The sequence below is a fragment of the Hemitrygon akajei genome, chromosome 18, assembly GCF_048418815.1.
Source record: "Hemitrygon akajei chromosome 18, sHemAka1.3, whole genome shotgun sequence".
In the NCBI taxonomy this organism is placed as follows: domain Eukaryota; kingdom Metazoa; phylum Chordata; class Chondrichthyes; order Myliobatiformes; family Dasyatidae; genus Hemitrygon; species Hemitrygon akajei.
Window position 1 is genome coordinate 47,497,874 of NC_133141.1, and position 19,875 is coordinate 47,517,748.

At 40.8% G+C, this 19,875-nt stretch overlaps 1 protein-coding gene across 1 annotated transcript in view; it reads right to left on the reverse strand.

Moving 5' to 3' along the window:
* Nucleotides 1-19,875, reverse strand: part of acbd4 (acyl-CoA binding domain containing 4) — a 245,714-nt gene that overhangs the window by 172,784 nt on the left and 53,055 nt on the right. The window contains exons 10-11 of the mRNA XM_073071607.1: nucleotides 18,284-18,569; nucleotides 5,610-5,815 (exon numbers count right to left, since the gene is read on the reverse strand). Coding sequence (XP_072927708.1) covers nucleotides 5,610-5,815; nucleotides 18,284-18,569 — 492 coding nt within the window. The remainder of the gene's footprint in view (nucleotides 1-5,609; nucleotides 5,816-18,283; nucleotides 18,570-19,875) is intronic.

Below are 19,875 nucleotides of genomic sequence, written 5' to 3' on the forward strand. Positions count from 1 at the left end.
ACATGGTTTTGTGTGTGATAAGTTATGTCTAACCAATCTTGTAGAGTTTTTCAAGGAAGTTACCAGGAAAATTCTTGAAGGCAAGACAGTGGACGTTATCTACATGGACTTTAGTAAGGCATTTGACAAGGTCCCACATGTGAGGCTAGTTGAGCAAGTTGAGTCGCTTGGCATTCAAGATGACTAAGTGAATTAGATTAAATGTTGGTTTCGCAATAGAACCCAGAGAGTGACTGTAGATGGTTGCCTCTCTGACTGGAGGCCTGTGATTAATGGTATGCCACAGGGATCAGTGCTAAGTCCACTGTTGTTTGTCATCTATAACAATGATCTGGATGATAATGTGGTAAACTGGATCAGCAAATTTGTGGATAACACCAAGATTGGGGGTGTAGTAGATAGTGAGATTGACAATCAGAGCTTGCAGTGGGATCTGGACCAGCTGGAAAAATGGGCTGAAATATGTCAGATGGAATTTAATGTAGACAAGTGTGAGGTGTTGCATTTGGGAGAACTAGCCAGGGTAGGTCTTACATGGTGAATGGTAGGGCACTGAGGAGTGTGGTAGAGCAGAGAGATCTGGGAATACAGATCCATAATTCCTTGAAAGTGGCATCACAGGTAGCTAGGGTTGAAAATAAAGCTTTTGGCACGTTGTCCTTCTTAAATCAATGTATTGAGTACAGGGGTTGGGATGTTATGTTGAAATTGTATAAGATGTTGGTGAGACCTAATTTGGAGTACTGTGTGCAGTTTTAGTCATCTACCTACAGGAAAGATGTAAACAAGAATGAAAGAGTATAGAGAAAGTTTTCAATGATGTTGCCAGGACTTGAGGACCAGAGGTATAAGGAGAGATTGAGTAGGTTAGGACTTTATTCCTGAGAACATAGAAGAATTCGGGAGAATTGATAGGGGTATACAAAATAATGAGGGATATAGAGGGTACAGATAGGGTAAATGCAAGCAGGCTTTTTCCACTGAGGTTGGGTGAGACTAGAGGTCATAAGTTAAGGGTGAAAGGTGAAATGTTTAAGGGGAACATGAAGAGGAACTCAAGAGGGTGGTGAGAGTGGGGAACAAGCTGCCAGAGCAAGTGGTGGATGCCGGGTCAATTTCAATATTTAAGAGAAATTTGGATAGGTACATGGATGGGAGGGGTATGGAGGGCTATGGTCCAGGTGCAGGTCGATGGGACTAGGCAGATTAATGGTTTGGTACAGACTAGATGGGCCAAAGGACCTGTTTCTGTGCTGTATTGTTCTATAACTCTATCTCATCAAAATACAAGGATAACTATTGTAAGGGAATCCAATGGGTTAACAGCTGGACATTGGCCATCAAGTACAGCTGCTGCACTCTGCCTTGTGTTACACAGGATTCCACTAAATCTCACTCTTGGAGTTGGGGCTGTGGCCTTGAGGATGTTCTGTAGGTTGGTACAGAAAATGGAGAAGCTAATATCTGGTAAAATTAATACATATTTATTCTGTATCATGTCTGCAGGGTCAGTAGCACAATGAGGACAAGAAATTTTGTTACATTGTGCAAATGGCTTTTATTGGGCACATTCAGGGACTCATTCTGGCTCAGCTGTGGGAATGACGTGTAGATCAGTCACCTCAGATGGCAATGGGATCCTCCTGCACAAAATCCTTCTGCTTAAGGGCCCAAGAGTAATATGTGTGTTTGTATGCAGAAGCAAAAGTTGACAGGACAGGCGATTGTAACTGGTGGGTGGTTAAAGGGGAGGGCAATCTCACCTGTTCAGGTGGATTGGGGATTTAAACAAAGCCAAAGCTCCTTTAAGTGGTTGATTCTTACTTGTCCCCATCTTGCTGCCAAAGTCAAGCTCCCAATCACATCCCTACCCAGCTTCTAAATGACCCTTTGTTTAAATTAGACCACTTCAGTCAGTTCAAGCAAGTCTTAATTTCACGCTTCAACCCACCATGTCCTACTCCCACCCCTGATCTCCTCAGTACTCACGCTCCCCATCCACAAAACAATCCCAAAACCACAAAAAAAGCCCAGCCCTGCTGGTGACAGATAGGACAAAGTGCACATACCCTTTCCTACCATGTATAACAGCTTGGGCCTTCTGTGCAATTAATGTTGCGGCCATCAAGCCTCACACAAAACTGGTGGAGAATTGCTCCATCACCAGGTTCAGCCTCTGTACAAAATACTGTATATCCCAAATGCTTCTCCCCTTCATTAACACCAATTAAGTAAATAGCCAGTTATGCCTGTTCACAACATGTTCCATCCACTCAATCTATTTCCCCGGGACATTATTGCCGTGTTTCACAAAAACAACATACCTCTTGCCTTTTCATGGATAAACTGCTACTTCCATGCCATTGGAGGCCTTGTGTGTAAACCGATAATTGCTAGATGCTTTGAAAATCCATAAGCGTATTTTCTTTTGAAGCTTAACATCCTGAAAGAACAGTTTTGTGACCCAGTGCCAGAAAGAAACTATTGGTCTACAAACTGACTAAGGGTACATGAAAAGACTAAGGGCCAAGTGCTGAGAGATGAGATTAGTATAGACAGGTACAAGAAGGCTAGCATGGGAATGGTGGACCAACGATAATCTACTTCTGTACTGTAACAGTGACAATGTTTTTCAGCACTTGGGCATGTGCAAGGAACACCATGTTGGATATTACATACAGACAATTGGACTGTCCTGACATGTGGATGTGAGGAAACCTGATCTAAGGCACATATAATAAGGTGTGATTTCACTGGCCTGCCCTATGGTTTGAGGAGGAGCTGCTATTAGCCAGCTAAAATGTAAGCATATAATGGAACCCTAAGACCATAAGTCATTTGAACAGAATTAGGCCACTCACCTCAAGTTTGCTCTGACATTCCATCATGGCTAATTTATTATCCCTCCCAACCCCATTCTCTTGCCTCCTCCCCATAACCTTTGACACTCTTACTAATCAAGAGCCTATCAATTTCTGCTTTAAATATACCCAATGGCTTGACCTCCACAGCTGTCTGTGGCAATGAATTCCACAGATTCACCACCCTCTGATTAAAGAAATTCTGTTCTGAAGAGCTGTCTTCTATTTTGAGGCTGTGCCCTCTGGTCCTGGACTCCCTCACTACAGAAACATCCTCTCCATGTCCACTCTATCTAGAGATTTGAATATTCGATAGGTTTCAATGAGATCTCCTCTCATTCTTCTAAACTCCAGTGAGTACAGGCTTAGAGCCATCAAACGCGCCTCATGCTTAACTCTTTCATTTCTATTCAGTCTTCCAGTCTTGAGGAGGAGCTCCTACTAGCCAGATCAAATGTGAGCAGATGATATCCTGTAGCCTGTAGTTAGCTGACAACTTAAATTGCAGACACCTGCACTCGCATTCCTTTAAGGGAGGGAGGGAAGAGATGCTGAAGCTTTGTATAATCGCACCTCTGTTCTACAACTGCGGAGTAGTCCAGCCAAGTAACTGAGAGGATGACTCCTCACACATTCACCTCTGTAGCAGAGATAGAGTGAATTTTTTGAATTATCATTAACACACAGCACGCTTCCCATATGTTAGTCAAACCTCTCATCCTGGAGCGGGTTCTAGTCAGACAAAACATAGAACAGTACAGCACAGATCTCTGCTCCAGATTCCAGCATCCATGTCTGTAGGTCAACACATACTATGCACACGGGTGTATGGTTGGAATGGCAGAACTTTGAGTGTTGATGTGAAATGAGGCTATTCCAAAGGTAAATAGTGTGGATTAGTGAGGAGAAAGCATTGTTGAAAAATAGGCTGATGTCAGTAATCTTAGAAAGCTGAATTATAGAGATGTGACAATAGAGAGTTAATCATGAAAATGATTAGTCACATGGGCGTAATTGGGCAGTGTGGCCTCATGAGGTTGGAAGGGCCTGTTACCATGCTGTATCTTTAAAAAATGCCAAGATTCATAAAACAAATATCTATTATCCACTTGCTACCACCTACACCCAGATTCTAATTATCTTTATATGTAACATTTTAATTTTCCGAAGTTGTAACAGTATTGTTCCAGCTCCTAGGGTTTGTCAAAGGTGTACTCTTATCTGAATCGAAGCAAAATTGGCCTCACTGAGAAGTTATAAAATTAGTTACAGGTTAATTCAAAATTCAAAGTTTGCCACAGACTAGAGCTATTGTCAAGTTTGGATCCTGGAGCTGGCCTTCAATGTATAATTAGTAAATGTAACTTCATTATCCTAGGAACAGGATGTAGTGGTGTAAGCTATGGGAAACTGTGCAGACACTGACAATGCCAGTAACAAAAAAAAAGCAGCATTTTTGGAATTTGTAAATTTAGTATAATAATGAAGAAAATTGGCCTGCAACTAGCTAATATTGCACTTCATGAATGGAAAATGCTTGCATTAGATTTACAGTCAATACATTTTGTTTTAATTACTATAAAATGATTTGATTTAAATTGGTATATTTAGCACTTGGCAATGTTAAAAGGTGAGTAATTAATAAAAGTTGATTTCTTAGATTTGAGAAAGAAGTCCAGAATTTATTTCAGTCTCTTCACATGGTGTGGGTCTGGATTGGCACACTGATGCCAGGACCATATTGAGCAAACTGTACGGTGTCAAGGTTGCTTCTGCAGTGCACTGGATTTTCATCAGGATCACAAATATAGTGAGCATTTTTTAACTACAGTAGATGAGAATTACTTTTATTTTCTACAGTTCTATAATAGACAAATACTAAAAGAACTGTATACTATGTTAATAATTCAAGCAGAAATTCAGTCTTTCATTCATTGGTAACTGTGGAATAAGACACAAGTCATACAGTGCACTGACATGATTACTGCACTTATAGTTTTCAGAAGATTGGGGTTGACCAGGTTACACACAAAGGCATTGTTTACTAAAAATGCAAGAGTGCACTTATTCCCAGTTCTTATTTATCATTGTCATTGATCGACAATTGTCAGAAGGCCTACGAGTCTCCCTTAATCTCCTTGTTCCTCACTGGTAATACTCCTTGTGTCATTGTCAATGATAAGTGACTTGGAGTTGTGCTTCAGATTGCTTATATTGATTTTGTTGTGTACTCATGGGCTGTAGAGGCTGTAGTCCCATTACCGAATGGCTCATCTGCCTTTTGATGGAATTTCCTTCACCAAGGGCCATGCTCCTCTCCTCTGTGCTCATTTGAACAATACTACTGGCACTGCCTGAGGGTAGCTGGGATTTTCTAATTGTTACCAGTCTGTCACCACCAACTACCCCCAGGAAAAGCCATCTACCATCAAAATGGTTTCAGGTTTTAACTCTAGTGTATAATCTTTACACTGTTAGATTCTCTACATTTGTGAGATTATGAAAGATTGTTTTTAAATTGTTTATCATAGCAATAGGAAAACACGTGCATTAAACACAAGGTTACATTCTAACTTTTTTAATTTTAAATTTATCCAGTGGATTTTGGAGTTCTGTCTTTTCCTCCTATGGAATTCCTCCAGTTTTTAAATGCTAAAGATAAACATTACAGAAAACAGCAAAAATTAGATTATAAATAGGCAATACAACATCCTCATTTAGGAAGCCACACCAAGGTTATTTGCTAACCTGAGACGTTGTCAGTTCCTCTAACTGTCCGAGTCGCTGTAAGACATTCTGCATATCTTCCTGTAGGCGTAGAAGTATTGTTCCAATCTTGTCATTGAGGTTGATTCTGCCCTTTGCTCCGTGCATCCTCCTTTTGTTGACCTCTATATTGTTGACAAGGCCATTTTGTAGCCTCTGTGAGCACCTGCCTTCAACTTGCTGCAAGCCTATTGAAACAAGAAATGCCTTTAAACATAAATAATATGGCAGATTTCAAAATTAGGATGAAACAAAGACAACCCAGGTCATACATTAACAACCTTCAAATGAGATTATGGAATTTACATCCTCAGTGTGGGGCACTATGCAGACAGACACATTCCAAGGTGCAAGGCTATTTGCTGGGGGGTGAAGCCAGTGCAGACGTTCAGTTTCAGGCTCTCTGACCACTGCATAGTGAGGAGCTAGAGCCTGTGAAAACTTCTCAATTGTATCACTGATGCAACGCATGTGAAACAAACATTGTAGATGTGCTGATAAAATGTAAATCTTGTAAACGAATGAAATGACATGACCTATTCAATATACACTCAGTGGCCACTTCATTCAGTACACCTGTACACCTGCTCGTTAATGCAAATATCCAATCAGCCAATCATGTGGCAGTAACTCAATGCCTAAAAGCATGCAGACACGGTCAAGAGGTTCAGTTGTTGTTCAGACCAAACATCAGAATGGGAGAGAAATGTGATCTAAGTCACTTTGACTGTGGGATGACTGGTGGTGCCAGGCAGGGTGGTTTGAGTATCTCAGAAATTGCTGATCTCCTGGGATTTTTATGTACAACAGTCTCCCGAGTCTACAGAGAATGGTGCAAACCCCCCCCCCAAAAAAAAAAACACCCAGCGTCAGTTCTGTGAGCAAAAACGTCTTGTTAATGAGAGACATCAGAGGAAAATGGCCAGATTGGTTCAAGTTGACAGGAAGGTGACAGTAACTCAAATAACTATGCAGAACAGCATCTCTGAACACACATGTTGAGCCTTGGAAGTGGATAGGTCACAGCAGAAGAAGACCATGAACATGCACTCAATGGCTACTTTACTAGGTACAGGAAGGATGTAATAAAGTGGCTACTGAGTGTAATTCATACATATGTCACCACAAAGAATATCAGGAAATCTTGTGAACAACATACATTTTGGAAAAAAAAAACAGATCAAAAATTGGACACCCCAAGGAGGAGAATCAATCTCTCACTTACAACTCCCTCTGTACTTCTGTGCTGCTACAATTCTGTGTCTTTGGTTGAGGGCTTCTCTGTTGTTCTGGACACACAGATGATCAACTCAACCACACTCCTATGAAAAGTTTTATCCAAGACATCAAACCAAAAAAAGAGACTCATATCAACATTTGTTGATTCTTCCAATCCCAGCATACTATTATAACTCTCTATTTAAATATATTGTAAAATATCTGAATTTACATCACACGTTTATTGGTCAACAACAAAAAAAAGATCTTCTCAAGAACTATTCTGAGCATCTGATGTCAGCTTCTAACAGGTCTGCTGTAACAGTGAAGCATCTGGCAAAGCACACAGCAGTACCCCATGTAGCCTGGATAGAAAGTCAAGATACATGCACGGAGAATCACTTTGCCAATTCCAAAGCAGAACAAGTAAAAGGAGTGCCAGCCCATTATATGAATTACTGATTAACTGTAATAGATTACATTTTAAAACAGATTAAATGTACAAAAAGCAACACTGAACTACTACTCCATCAATGGCTGGTATGGGAGTGAATTCCATATTTCCACATCATTCTATGTTAGAAATTACTTCCCAATTTCATTCCTTAATGTTCTGGTACTAATTTTAAATTTGATCCTCTTGTTTTGGATTCCTTTGAGTCATTGTATTATAGAGTAATAAAATCTTACAGCACAGAATAGGCCCATCAAACCACCAAGTCCATACTGACCATTAGACACCCATTCTCTCTAATCTGACATCAATTCCAATTCATTTTCCTCATATTTTCATCAATTCCTGCCAAATTCTGCCACTCACCTACATACTAGGGCAATTTATAATTAACCCACAGATCTATGGGATGCAGGAGGAACATCCCAGAAGACTGCCCAGAAGAAAGCCATGTGGTCACAGGGAGAATGTGTAAATTTCACACAGAGAGCACCAGCAAATTTAGGTCAACAAATGTCTTCACACTTGCAAAGTCATATGTTTTCCACCATATAGAAAGCAGTCCAATTATTCTCTCCTGGGGTATTGTGGCGAGCCTTTGTTATACCTTCTGTTTGCTGCAAATATCCTTCCGAAAAACATCAACACATGCATTCTGCTCAAAGTTCCTTTTAGCAGAGACATTCATTCTTCACTTTTGACTTCGAGTTTGAGATCACATTCCAAGAGCTTTTTTGAAATCTGTGCTCTATGCTCCCCGTTCAGTGAAAATATTCTCAGTTTCCCGCAGTTTGCACAGGGCTTGAAACTGTGGGTGGAAAGGCTTAAAGAGAGCTGCACTTATTAATCTGTGCATCCTCACTATAATGTTTCTCTTGTCCACTGATTTATAAAAGGGAACAGGCCCTAGGGTCCTGAATGCCTTCATGGAACCTCACCTAAGAAACTATTTTTCATTTTCAAGCATCGGCAAAAGAGCCTAGAATTTCCTCCCAAAGAATTTCTTGCAGAGTATGCCATTAAGACACTAGTTCACAGGTCTCTACTCCCAAATCCCATAGCCAGACATTTTTCTATGCAGAAAGTGGGCTCTGAAACTATTCCTCAGAACACACTTCACTGGAGGAACAAACACCTCATCTTAACAGATGGATGACTACATAACCTGAAAAGGACGTGCATTGTCACAAATTCAACCCTGCTGTCAGACAATTTTAAACACTTATATTTCATGTGGAGATACAGCAGGGTACAGGCCCTTCTGGCCCAATAAGTCCGCACTGTCCAGTTACACCCATGTAACCCATTAATCTAAAATCCCATGCATCTTTGGAATGTGGGAGGAAACCAGAGCACCCAGAGGAAACCCACGTGGTCATGGTGTTGCCATTTCGTACAGCAGATTCTGATTTTGTGCAAATTATATAATCCCACTAACACTTCTGATCACAGTAATTTAAATTATGACTCTCTTGATAATGTTCTTGCTGTTGAATCAAAAGAATAGGTTTCAAGTTTCACTCCAGAAAAACTCAAAACTTAACTCTACATGAGTACAGAATTGAGTAGAGTTTGCCATCTGAGAGGATGCATATTTTGTTAAAATATTGAAATCAGATTATGCTTTGTTGGCTTGGCTTAGTATGTTATCCAGGTCAGTGTGATCTAGTGTCAATATGTGATTACAGTGCTGGAGAGATCCCCAACCAGGAAACAAGTTGAAGGATTTGACACAGAAGGGAATGGTGATTTGAAGCTATCTTTGCTGCAGACACCAAGGACAACTAGACAAGGGAATGAACATGTCTATGTTGCCCATGCTTGGAACATACATAGTGGCCACTGGTTTCAGGTTTGCATTGGTGTAATCAATGATTGAGACACATTGTGACATCCACCTGTTGGGGGGTGGGGACATGGGACTTTGCCCAGGCTTAAGTGCCTGTTTGGCTGTGAATGTTGCCTGACTCAGTGTTTATGTCTGGGTGCTTTATTCTGCAAATAACTCTGTCTCAGGAGGTTAGGAGGGGTTAGTAAAAGGGATTAGTACTTTGGCTTAGATTGGGTTTTAATTGCAAGCTCAAATAGACACTCAAATGACAGCAAGGCTCTTCAAGTTCTGACACTAAACCTCTTCTGTCCTCTCAGGCAACTATAAAATTTCTCAGGGCATCATTTCAAAAGGATGTGCAGAGGTTAACTCTGGTATCCTGGCCAATATTTATTCTCCACAAGGTTGCTAAAATAAATCACACTGCTGTTTGTTGGTTGCTCTACAGCAAGGGTGCCTAACCTGGAGTCTACAGACCCCTCAGTTAATGGCAAGGCTCCATGGCATAAAAGTGATTGGTAACCCCTGCTCTGCAAAAAAATGGCTGTCACTTTTCCAAAATGGCAACATTTAAATTCATTGACTTAAAGTGATTTGAGACATTTAGAAAGGGATGAAAAAGGCACCATGGAAATACAAGCTTATCCATTTAGTATCCCATTTCCTGCAGAAGATCAGAAACATAATAAAGTGACGTTCCTTTAAAACAGATGAGAAGGAACGTCTTCAACAAGAGGGTGGTGAGTCTGTAGAAGTTATTGCCATAGAGGGCTGTGGAGGCCAAGTTATTAAGTGTATTTAAGGCAGAGATTAAAAGGATCCTGAATGGGGTTGGGAAAAAAATTGAATGGCAGATCAGAATCAATGGGCCAAACAGTCTAATTCTGCTTCTACATCTTGTGATTTTATAAGTGAGGCAGAGTGAAGTCATACTTCAAATTCCGGCTAGCACCTCAATACTGCTCCCCAAATTTTCTAGGAAAGGTTATTAGACAACTAACATGCACAAAGACTTGAACCCTTCTTAATCGAATTCCACTCACTCTGCTCAAAGCTGGCTTTCCCCCCTTGCTCGCCACTCCTGAAGGAGGGTCCCTGCATTCGAATGGTTTCTCTCTCCACGATGCTGTCGGAGGATGGTACCAGAGTCCTGGGTTTTATTTGACGCAGCTTGTAGATTGGACTTGGAGGTTCGCGGTGTGATACATTTCAGGTCGTCCTTTGTTTTGTTACTATTTTGTGCGATTTTGACCGCTACGGCCTGTAGATAACAAACAACGTAGCGCTGGATTGGGCTGGGCTGAGCTGAGCTGGATGTGCCTGGACTCTTTTGATGACTTTGAGGGTTGATGTTTTATATTTTCACTGTTTTTTTCGCCACTTGCGTGATTTAATTTTTTTTCAAACATTGTGGGGTGGGTAAGCTTGGTGTCTTCCTTTGAACAGGTTCCATGGATTTTCTTTGTTTCATGGCTGTATGTGGGAAGATCAATCCCAGGATTGTATACTGCATACATACTTTGACATTAAATATAACTTTGAACCTTTGAATCTGAAACACTAAATGTTTTATTTTCCAAAGGTACTACCTGACCTGCTGGGCATTTCCAGCATTTTCAGTTTCTATTTCAGATTTCCAGTATATTCACTTTCATTTATATTTAGCCAAGGATTTATTTGAAATCTTGTAGAACAACTTTTCGTCAATGGAAACTTTTAAACATAAACAGTAGCATTTGCTATCAGTGGATTACAATGTGCATTAGGGAACTTTTCTCACCAAGGCACAGTTCTTTATTCACAATGTCGCTTAATGAAAGTACAAAGTTGTATTTTTAGAATTTTTTTTGTGTGGAATTGAGAAACAAAGTTTCAGTGCTAAAATATTGCACCCTTTTGGGACAGAAGGCCTGCTCTAGTGATCAGAAACAGCTACATCAGTGAGGCTCAGTGAAGTGGTAGATGAATGAAAACAAGGAGCTGAAGCTATTTCCCAAAAATGTAAACTGAACCAACATTCAAGTTTAAATGCCACAATCATCACAATATCAGAGATTGATTATTATTAGACAATATACCAGAGGAAATCAGATGATACAAAGCTTTATAAACCCCATTTATACCATTCAAAGCGGGGAGTTTTCTCCATTTTAATTCTGAAGTGACTTGAGCTAAAATGGGAGCTGCCATTTCTGCAACAAAATTATGCAGAGGCATGCCAATTTAAATTATGCCCTCTTTTTCTGGATTCCATTTCAGGAGAAATAGTTACATTCAACAACTTAAATAATTCATTAAGATCAATTGCAATCAACTCAAAAGAAGCCAGATCATGTTTATCTGACACCTCCCTCCCCTTTCTTGATCTTTCTGTCTCTATCTCTGGAGACGGCTTATCTACTAATGTCTACTATAAGCCTACAGACTCTCACAGCAACCTGGACTATTCCTCTTCCCACCCTGTCTCTTGCAAAAATGCTATCCCCTCCTCGCAATTCCTCCGTCTCCGCCGCACCTGCTCTCGGGATGAGACTTTTCATTCCAGGACGAAGGAGATGTCTTCCCTTTTTAAAGAAAGGGGGCTTCCCTTCCTCCACCATCAACTCTGCTCTCAAATGCAGCTCTCCCATTTCACGTACATCTGCTCTCACCCCATCCTCCCGCCACCCCACTAGGGATAGGGTTCCCCTTGTCCTCATCTATCACCCCACCAGCCCCCGTAACTTTCACCACGTCCAACGGGATCCCACCACCAAGCACATCTTTCCCTCCCTCCCCTCTGCTTTCCACAGGGATCGCCCCCTACACGACTCCCTTGTCCATTTGGCCCTCCTATCCCTTCCCACCGATCTCCCTCCTGGCACTTATCCAGGTAAGCAGAACAAGTGCTACACCTGCCCTTACACTTCCTCCCTCACCACCATTCAGGGCCCCAGACAGTCCTTCCAGGTGAGGCGACACTTCACCTGTGAGTCGGCTGGTGTGGTATACTGCGTCCGGTGCTCCCGGTGTGGCCTTTTATATATTGGTGAGACCCGATGCAGACTGGGAGACCGTTTTGCTGAACACCTATGCTCTGTCTCCCAGAGAAAGCAGGATCTCCCAGTGGCCACACATTTTAATTCCTTGTCCCATTCCCATTCTGATATGTCTATCCATGGCCTCCTCTACTGTCAATATGAAGCCACACTCAGGTTGGAGGAACAACACCTTATATTCCGTCTGGGTAGCCTCCTACCTGATGGCATGAACATTGATTTCTCTAACTTCCGTTAATGTCCGTCCTCCCCTTTTTACCCGATCCCTTATCTATTTATTTATTTATTCCCCCCCCCCTTTTTTTCCTCTCTCTCTTCCTCTCACAATCACTCCTTGCCTGTTCTCCATCTCCCTCTGGTGCTCCCCTCCCCCTTTCTTTCTCCCTAGGCCTCCCATTCCATGATCCTTTCCCTTCTCCAGCTGTGTATCCCTTTTGCCAATCAACTTTCCAGCTCTTAGCTTCATCTCTTCCCCCTCCTGTCTCCTCCTATCATTTCATCCCCCCTCCCACTTTCAAATCTCTTAGTATCTCTTCTTTCAGTTAGTCCTGACAAGGGGTCTCGGCCCAAAACGTTGACTGTGCTTCTTCCTATAGATGCTGCCTGGCCTGCTGCGTTCCACCAGCATTTTGTGTGTGTTGCTTGAATTTCCAGCACCTGCAGATTTCCTCGTGTTCAAGTTTATTCAACCTATTCTCATAACTTAACCCATTAAGTTTTGATATTATTTTGGCACTTTCAGTAATTCTTTTCTGAGGTCCATTACAGAACCAAATTCAGTTCTGTACCCATTGCAGAACTGCCTCCCTTTATACTCCAGCCCTCAGAATGTGAGCCATTGACTATTTCTAATTGGATAGAATTGAAAAGCTGACAAAATACGCAAAACCTACACATAAATTCTGTTGGAAGGATACGGAGGCACTTGTTAAAGTGCAGAAGTATCTATTAGAATGATGTCAGATTTGTGAAGTTTTTTCCACCAGTAAAGGACTGAACAGGATGCAGCTCTTTTTGTAGTAAAGAAAGACTGAAGGAGAGGCCCAACAAAGTTTTTAAAATGATTAAAAATTTGACAGGGTGGATCTGGGTGAGATGAGAACAAGGGGTGGTAAATGTGTGATAGACAGTATTAAAAACCACAGGGAATTCAGAGAAGCTTCCTTAGCTGGAAAATGGGTAGAATTTGAGAATTTTAACTGCAAGTGCACAGAAGAAATGATACATACAGGAGGAAGGTAAATGAAGAATTCAGCATTTGGTAGGATTTGCCAAAGGGTGGAACCGTAAAAAGATGGGATGAGTTATATGTTCAACTGAAACCCTGCATGATCTGTTGAGATACATGTTCTGCTTATGCACAAAAAAAATATTTTAAAGACTTTAAACCTTTGCTACAAAGTTCAGGGAACTGGCTCCACCAACGCATAATTCTCACCCAATAACTAAAAGGAGAAAAGCGACAGCTACTGCACAATAAATCAGCCATTTTTGATTGGTGGCAGCCATTTTATGCAGGTCTCATTCCTTCTTATCCTGCTTTAGTGATGACAGCAATGACCTCAGGAATTCAATCCTAAAATGGACTCAGATTTATCCCACACTAGCCCTGAATTCATTCCACTGCCTATCGGAGAACTTATCATAAATTCTCCTATGGGCTCCACCTAACCAGCAATTAGTAAAGTATTTCTATAGTGTATCATTAAACCTGACCTTTGACCTTACTGCAGTATTAATACAATCATTCATGGAAATCTTATATTTCCAGATTTAGAATAACTTTGCAAGTGTTGGTTAATTCATTGATTTGCTGGATGTAGGCGAAAACTATTTTATAAACTTCACTTGGATTCCATGCAAAGTGTCTTCAAAGTTCAAAGTAAAATTTATTATCAGAGTACATACATGTCACCACGTACAACCCTGAGATTCTTTCTCAGTGGGCATACTTAGCAAATCTATAGAGCAGTAACTGTAAACAGGATCAATGGACAACAAACTGTGCAAATGCAGATATAAATAAATAGCAATTAATAACAAGCATGAAGTAACATGATAAAATGTCCATAAAGTGAGACCATCGGTTGTGGAAACACCAGAAGTAGAATGAGTGTAGTTATCCCTTTTTGTTCAAGAGCCTGATGTCTGAGGGGTAACAACTGTTCTTGAACCTGGTGGTGTGAGTCCTGAGGCACCTGTACCTTCTATCTGAAGGCAGCAGCGAGAAAAGAGCATGGACTGGGTGGTGAGGTTCTTTGATGATGGATACTGTTTTTCTATGGCAACATTTCATGGAGATTCCAGTCAAAAGCATGCTACAGAAAGACTAATTACTGCACATTTTTTGATTTACCTTTTCTCTTTAACCTTAATAGAAACATAGAAAAACGACAGCACAATACAGGCCTACAATGCTGTGCCGAACATGTATTTACTTTAGAAATAAATATTCAATAAAATAATTGAAATACCACCACAATCGTGAAAGTTCACTAGATTATTTTCTTCAGGTAAAATTCAGACTAAAAACATACCTTTAGATTTTACTAAACACCAAAAAGAATGTCTTTGAAGACTACAGTGATAGTATGGAAATTTTTTTCCTTCTTACATTACATCAAAGGTAAGGTTAGACATGGTTTTAAGGCCATTAATGCCAGAGTTCAATAAGTGGGTGGAAACCTGTTAATATCTATAAAGGTCATCGCCTGGGAGCTAATTTTCACCCTGATGCTCCAGCAAGTTTAGTTACTCATCTATTGCAGCCAGGAGTATAAGAGTTGCACTGCAGAAATAAGAGAAGCTTACTTTAGTGCCAAAAAAAAAATACACTCGGTGGCCACTTTATTAGGTACAGCACAGGAGGTACCTAATAAAGTGGACACTGAGTTCCTCTAGGCAGACAATCATCTACTATGGTACAGACAGCTGCTGCACTGACATAGTTGTTTATCGGATAAGATGTCAGACTGAATCTTGTCTGCTCCCTCCATGGTACAACTTCAAAGAAGGGGTTGGAAATCATCTCTGCTGACCTGATGTATGTTTATCTCTAAAAGAAGGTTATCTGATTAATACTGCATTTCTGTTTGTGGAATTTGCTGGTAAAGTAAAAACACATGTATCATAAATGGGTGCTCAAAGGACACATCACAAAAGGGAGATCCTCTTGCGGTACGAAATGTCCAATATACAATTATCCCTATAAGCCAATGTTCCCTCTAAGGTGTACACATGTATGCGCTCGTACACACATCTTTTGCTACTAGCATACAAAGGAATCTAAACTGCATGCAAAAGGTTGTCACCCTCGAGCTCGTTGACACGTTAAGTATATTTCACGATCGTACACAATAAGATTTCTTTTTCCTGTTTCTGATGCTGATGGTGTTGATAATGTGGAATTTGTGATGATTTGTCTGCAGATTTTAGAACTAGCTTATTCACTGAAGAAATTATTCAGCATGTACATATTGTTGTCACTGGGGAAAAATTGCACAGTACAACATGTTGGCATACACTGGTAATTGCAGATTAGAGGGTATATTGCTATAAGCAGCTTGGTGCAATGACTGATCTCCCTCAACAAGGCACAAGCCAGGAGAAGATGCAAAAAAATTCTACATTTGTCCATATGACTGCAGCTTCCACAATTCTTACATCAACTCTATCAAGCTGAGGATTTATAAAGTATTGATCAAACTGCAAATGGAGTATTGTGAGCAGTTAAGCAAGGAAAGGGTCCAGAGGAGGTTCATGAGAATGATCCTGGGAACGAAAGGGTTAATGTATGAGGTGTGTTTGAAGGCTCTGGGCCTGTACTTGCAGGAGTTCAGAAGAATGAAGAGGGATCTCACTGAAACCTAATGAACATGAAAGGACTAGATAGAGTGGTTGTGGAGAGGATGTTTGGTGGGTGAGTCTAGCACCAGACAGCACAACCTCAGGATAGAGGGACATTCATTTAGAACAGAAATGAGGAGGAATTTCCTTTGCTAGAGGGGTAGTGAATCTGTGGAATTCACTGCCATGGACAGCAGTGGAGGCCAAGTCATTGGGTATATTTAAAGCAGGGGTTGATAGGTTCTTGATTAGTCAGGGTGCCAAAGGTTACGGGGAGAAGGCAGGAGAATGGAGTTGAGAGGGATAATAAATCAGCCGTGATGGAATGGCAGAGCAGACTTGATGGGCTGAATGGCCTAATTCTGCTACTATGTTTTTATGGTCCAAGATGCCTGTAGCAACTGACAAATCTATACCAGTGGTCTTCCAAATGCTTGTTTACATCTTGGGAAGGATCAGTGTGTCATCTATCCTAGCCTTTTTTTAAAAATTTTTTATTAGTTTTTCAAAACATTTTACAAAATTAAAAACCCCAAATCCCAATGGGGAGCATTAATACAGTGCAAGATTAAGCATACAATAACAATATGCTACAAAGGAAGAGAATTTAACAAAAAAGCACCTAAATTAAAGACAAGTGAGCTTAGTGTCCTCCCCAAGCCCCACAACACAAGAAAAAAACAACAACTCCAGACCAACCACCGCACAGTATAAAGAGTATAAGTCCGGACAGTCAAACTCCCAGACTGTGAATACACTTAGTAACAGAGGGTAATAATGCCTACTACCAGAAAAAAAAAGGGAGCTGAAAGCAAGGGACCGAAAAGAAGAAGAAAAAAAGAAAAAAAAACAACCCTAGTCAAGAGGAAGGTTATGAAAGTACTCGATAAAAGGTCCCCAGACCTTATGCAACTTTAGATCCGAATTAAGAACTGAATAATGAATTTTTTTGAGGTCCAAGCAGGCCATAATGTCGTTAAGCCATTGCGCATGAGTGGGCGGGGCAACATCTCTCCATCTAAGGAGGATCAAGCGTCTCGCCAGGAGAGAGGCAAAGGATAGTATTCGGCATTTGGTCGGACCCAGACATAAATCTGTCTCGCCCCAAAAACCGAACAGAGCAATTAAGGGGTTAGGTTCTAGGTGCTGATTCAGAATACCCGACAATGTAGTGAAGACATCTTTCCAGAATTTCTCCAAACTAGGACAGAACCAGTACATGTGGATGAGAGAGGCCACGCCCCTCTTGCATTTATCACAGAGCGGAATAATGCCAGGGTAGAATCGAGATAGTTTAGATTTAGACATATGGGCTCTATGAACAATCTTAAACTGTAAGAGGCAATGGCGAGCACAAAGGGAGGTTGAGTTAACCGATTTGAGAACTGAGTCCCAGCTCTCCTCGGATAAGGAGATATTTAAATCCTGCTCCCAGGCCATTTTAATTTTATCCACAGGGGCCCGTTGTAAGGCTGCTAGTTTATCTCGGATAATTGAAATTAAACCTTTACCTAGTGGATTAATGGAAAGAAATAGGTCCATAGCATTTTTCGCAGGCATTTCAGGAAAGTTAGGAATTAAAGGAGCAGTAAAGTGTCGGATTTGGAGATATCTGAAAAAGTGAGCGTTAGGCAGGTTGAACTTAATGGAGAGCTGCTGAAAAGAAGCAAAGCGATTATCAATGAAGAGATCTTCAAAATGTCTAATGCCCTTCCTGTACCAAACATGGAATGCTGAATCGTACGTAGTAGGTAAAAAAAAGGTGATTATGTGCGACAGGGCTAGAAACGGAAAACCCCAGGAAACCATAGCATTTCCTGAACTGAGCCCATATACGCAAAGTGTGTCTAACCAGAGGATTAGCTATTGATCTGGGCAGACTGCTAGGGAGTGCAGAGCCAAGAAGTGCAGATATAGATAATTCTTTAGTGGAGCTCAACTCCATTGCCACCCAGTTAGGGCAGCCTTCTTCATTTTGTATACCTCCTTGCATCCTCTTTGCCTCTCCTCCTCCAAACTCACCTGATTTACAACAGAAGTTATATTTATACTTTGTTCTCTCTTTCAAATCATTGGCATAGTCTGAGTGCAGCTCATGACCCAGCACTAATGCTGGCAGTACCCTTCTTCCCAAACCCAAAAAGCACCATTTATTCTTACCCTTTGTTTTCTGCCAATAACCAACTCTCCATCCGTGTATTATACAACCAACAGTTGCTTTCTTTACATGGATGCTTGTTAAAATACATACAGTAACCACTGTACTTACCATTTTCCTTGATCAGCTTGTCATCAGGTCCCAAGGAGGGATCCGCAAATGCTGTCTTCTCCTTCTTCTTCTTCTTCTGAGCTCCTGTAACCAATTCATGCTCCTCAGTGCTACTGGTACATGTCGACTGGCAATGATGCAACTCTTCGGCTGCATGCTGGTACCCAGATGGCCAGTAAGAGTTCAGTGAGGCGCTGTGGACCAGTGGAGTGTGTGCAATGTGTTGTGAGTGGGAAGAATCTTGAGAACATCTGGCAATCACTCCATTACTGTATTTCTCTGAAATCTGGAAAACACAAAGGGAGAAAAATTATCAGCAGACCAGCTCTTTTCTGAGATTACACAGGAACACCACAAAAATGTCTTTGAAGTTTTAGCTGTGTTTTATTAGCTTCCTTGGAAAAAAGAATGAACTGTGCGTACACTGTGACTGAATGTGACCTATTTAGTTTGAGAATCTGAGCCAACAACATTCTCTTCAACTACAAGTACAAATGTTTCACCTGAGCTTTGACTATGAGGGTAGGCTACTCTTGGACCAGAGTGTCCTAGGTGTTTGGTTGGATGAAAAGAATGATAAAAAAAACCTACTGAATTTTTCATTAAAGTGTTCAAGTATTGTATCAAGTATCTATGTCAGGCGTTATCAAACTTCCTCCCCTAAACCTATATCCCATTGGCCAATTCCTTCATCCATCCATCAAACTAATCTAAAAGGTTGCCGTAATTCTTACCCTGAACACTAAACACAGAAGTGAATTCCAAAGCTTCACAACTGAGAAGTTTTTACTTGGGGTCTGATCTAAAGCACTTAAATTCACTCTTGTATGAATGAACACTGCTTCACCCTTGGTGAAGGGTGAATAAACACCCTTCTCTTTACCTTACCCAAACCTTACAAACTAGTACATTCTTCTATCATAATGCCTCAAAATTAGAATAGCTTATAAACTGTGAAAAACTATTCATTTGTATTGTATCTTTAATATAATGAAATACACTCAGGAGCCACTTTATTAGCTACATCTGCTTATTAAAGCAAATATCTAATTGCCAATCATGTGGCAGCAACTCAATGCATAAAATTATGTAGTCATGGTCAAGGGGTTCAGTTTGGAGGTAGGTAAAGTGGTAGGTGATTGGGGCTGGAGCAAAGGGCTCAGCCTGCTGTTGGGGGTTTTCTCTCAGGCAAGAAGTGATTGAGAAGTCGGAGGTGGTAATGGGTGATAGGGTATGGAGGAAGGCGAATGGCAGGTTTCTGGGAAACGGAAAAATAAGCAGTGAATTAATAACTGTAGTGTTTATTGTCCAGCAATGAAGGCACAGAGAGGATTTAATTAGACTAACTAAGGATTTGAAAAAGCATTAAGATATATTGTGGGTGCAAAACATTTAAGAAATGGAGGTCACTTTTAGTATTTTGTAAAGATAGTAAGCAATATGAGAAAGCTTTGGCATTAAAATCCATGAGAGGGAAGAAAGTAACATTAAGGAATTATATTGAATGTCAGTGGCTTTGGGTAGTAATCTCTGCGGTGCCTTTAAATGTATACATGGATCAAGTTAAAAATAATTCATTTGGGGAGAAGTTG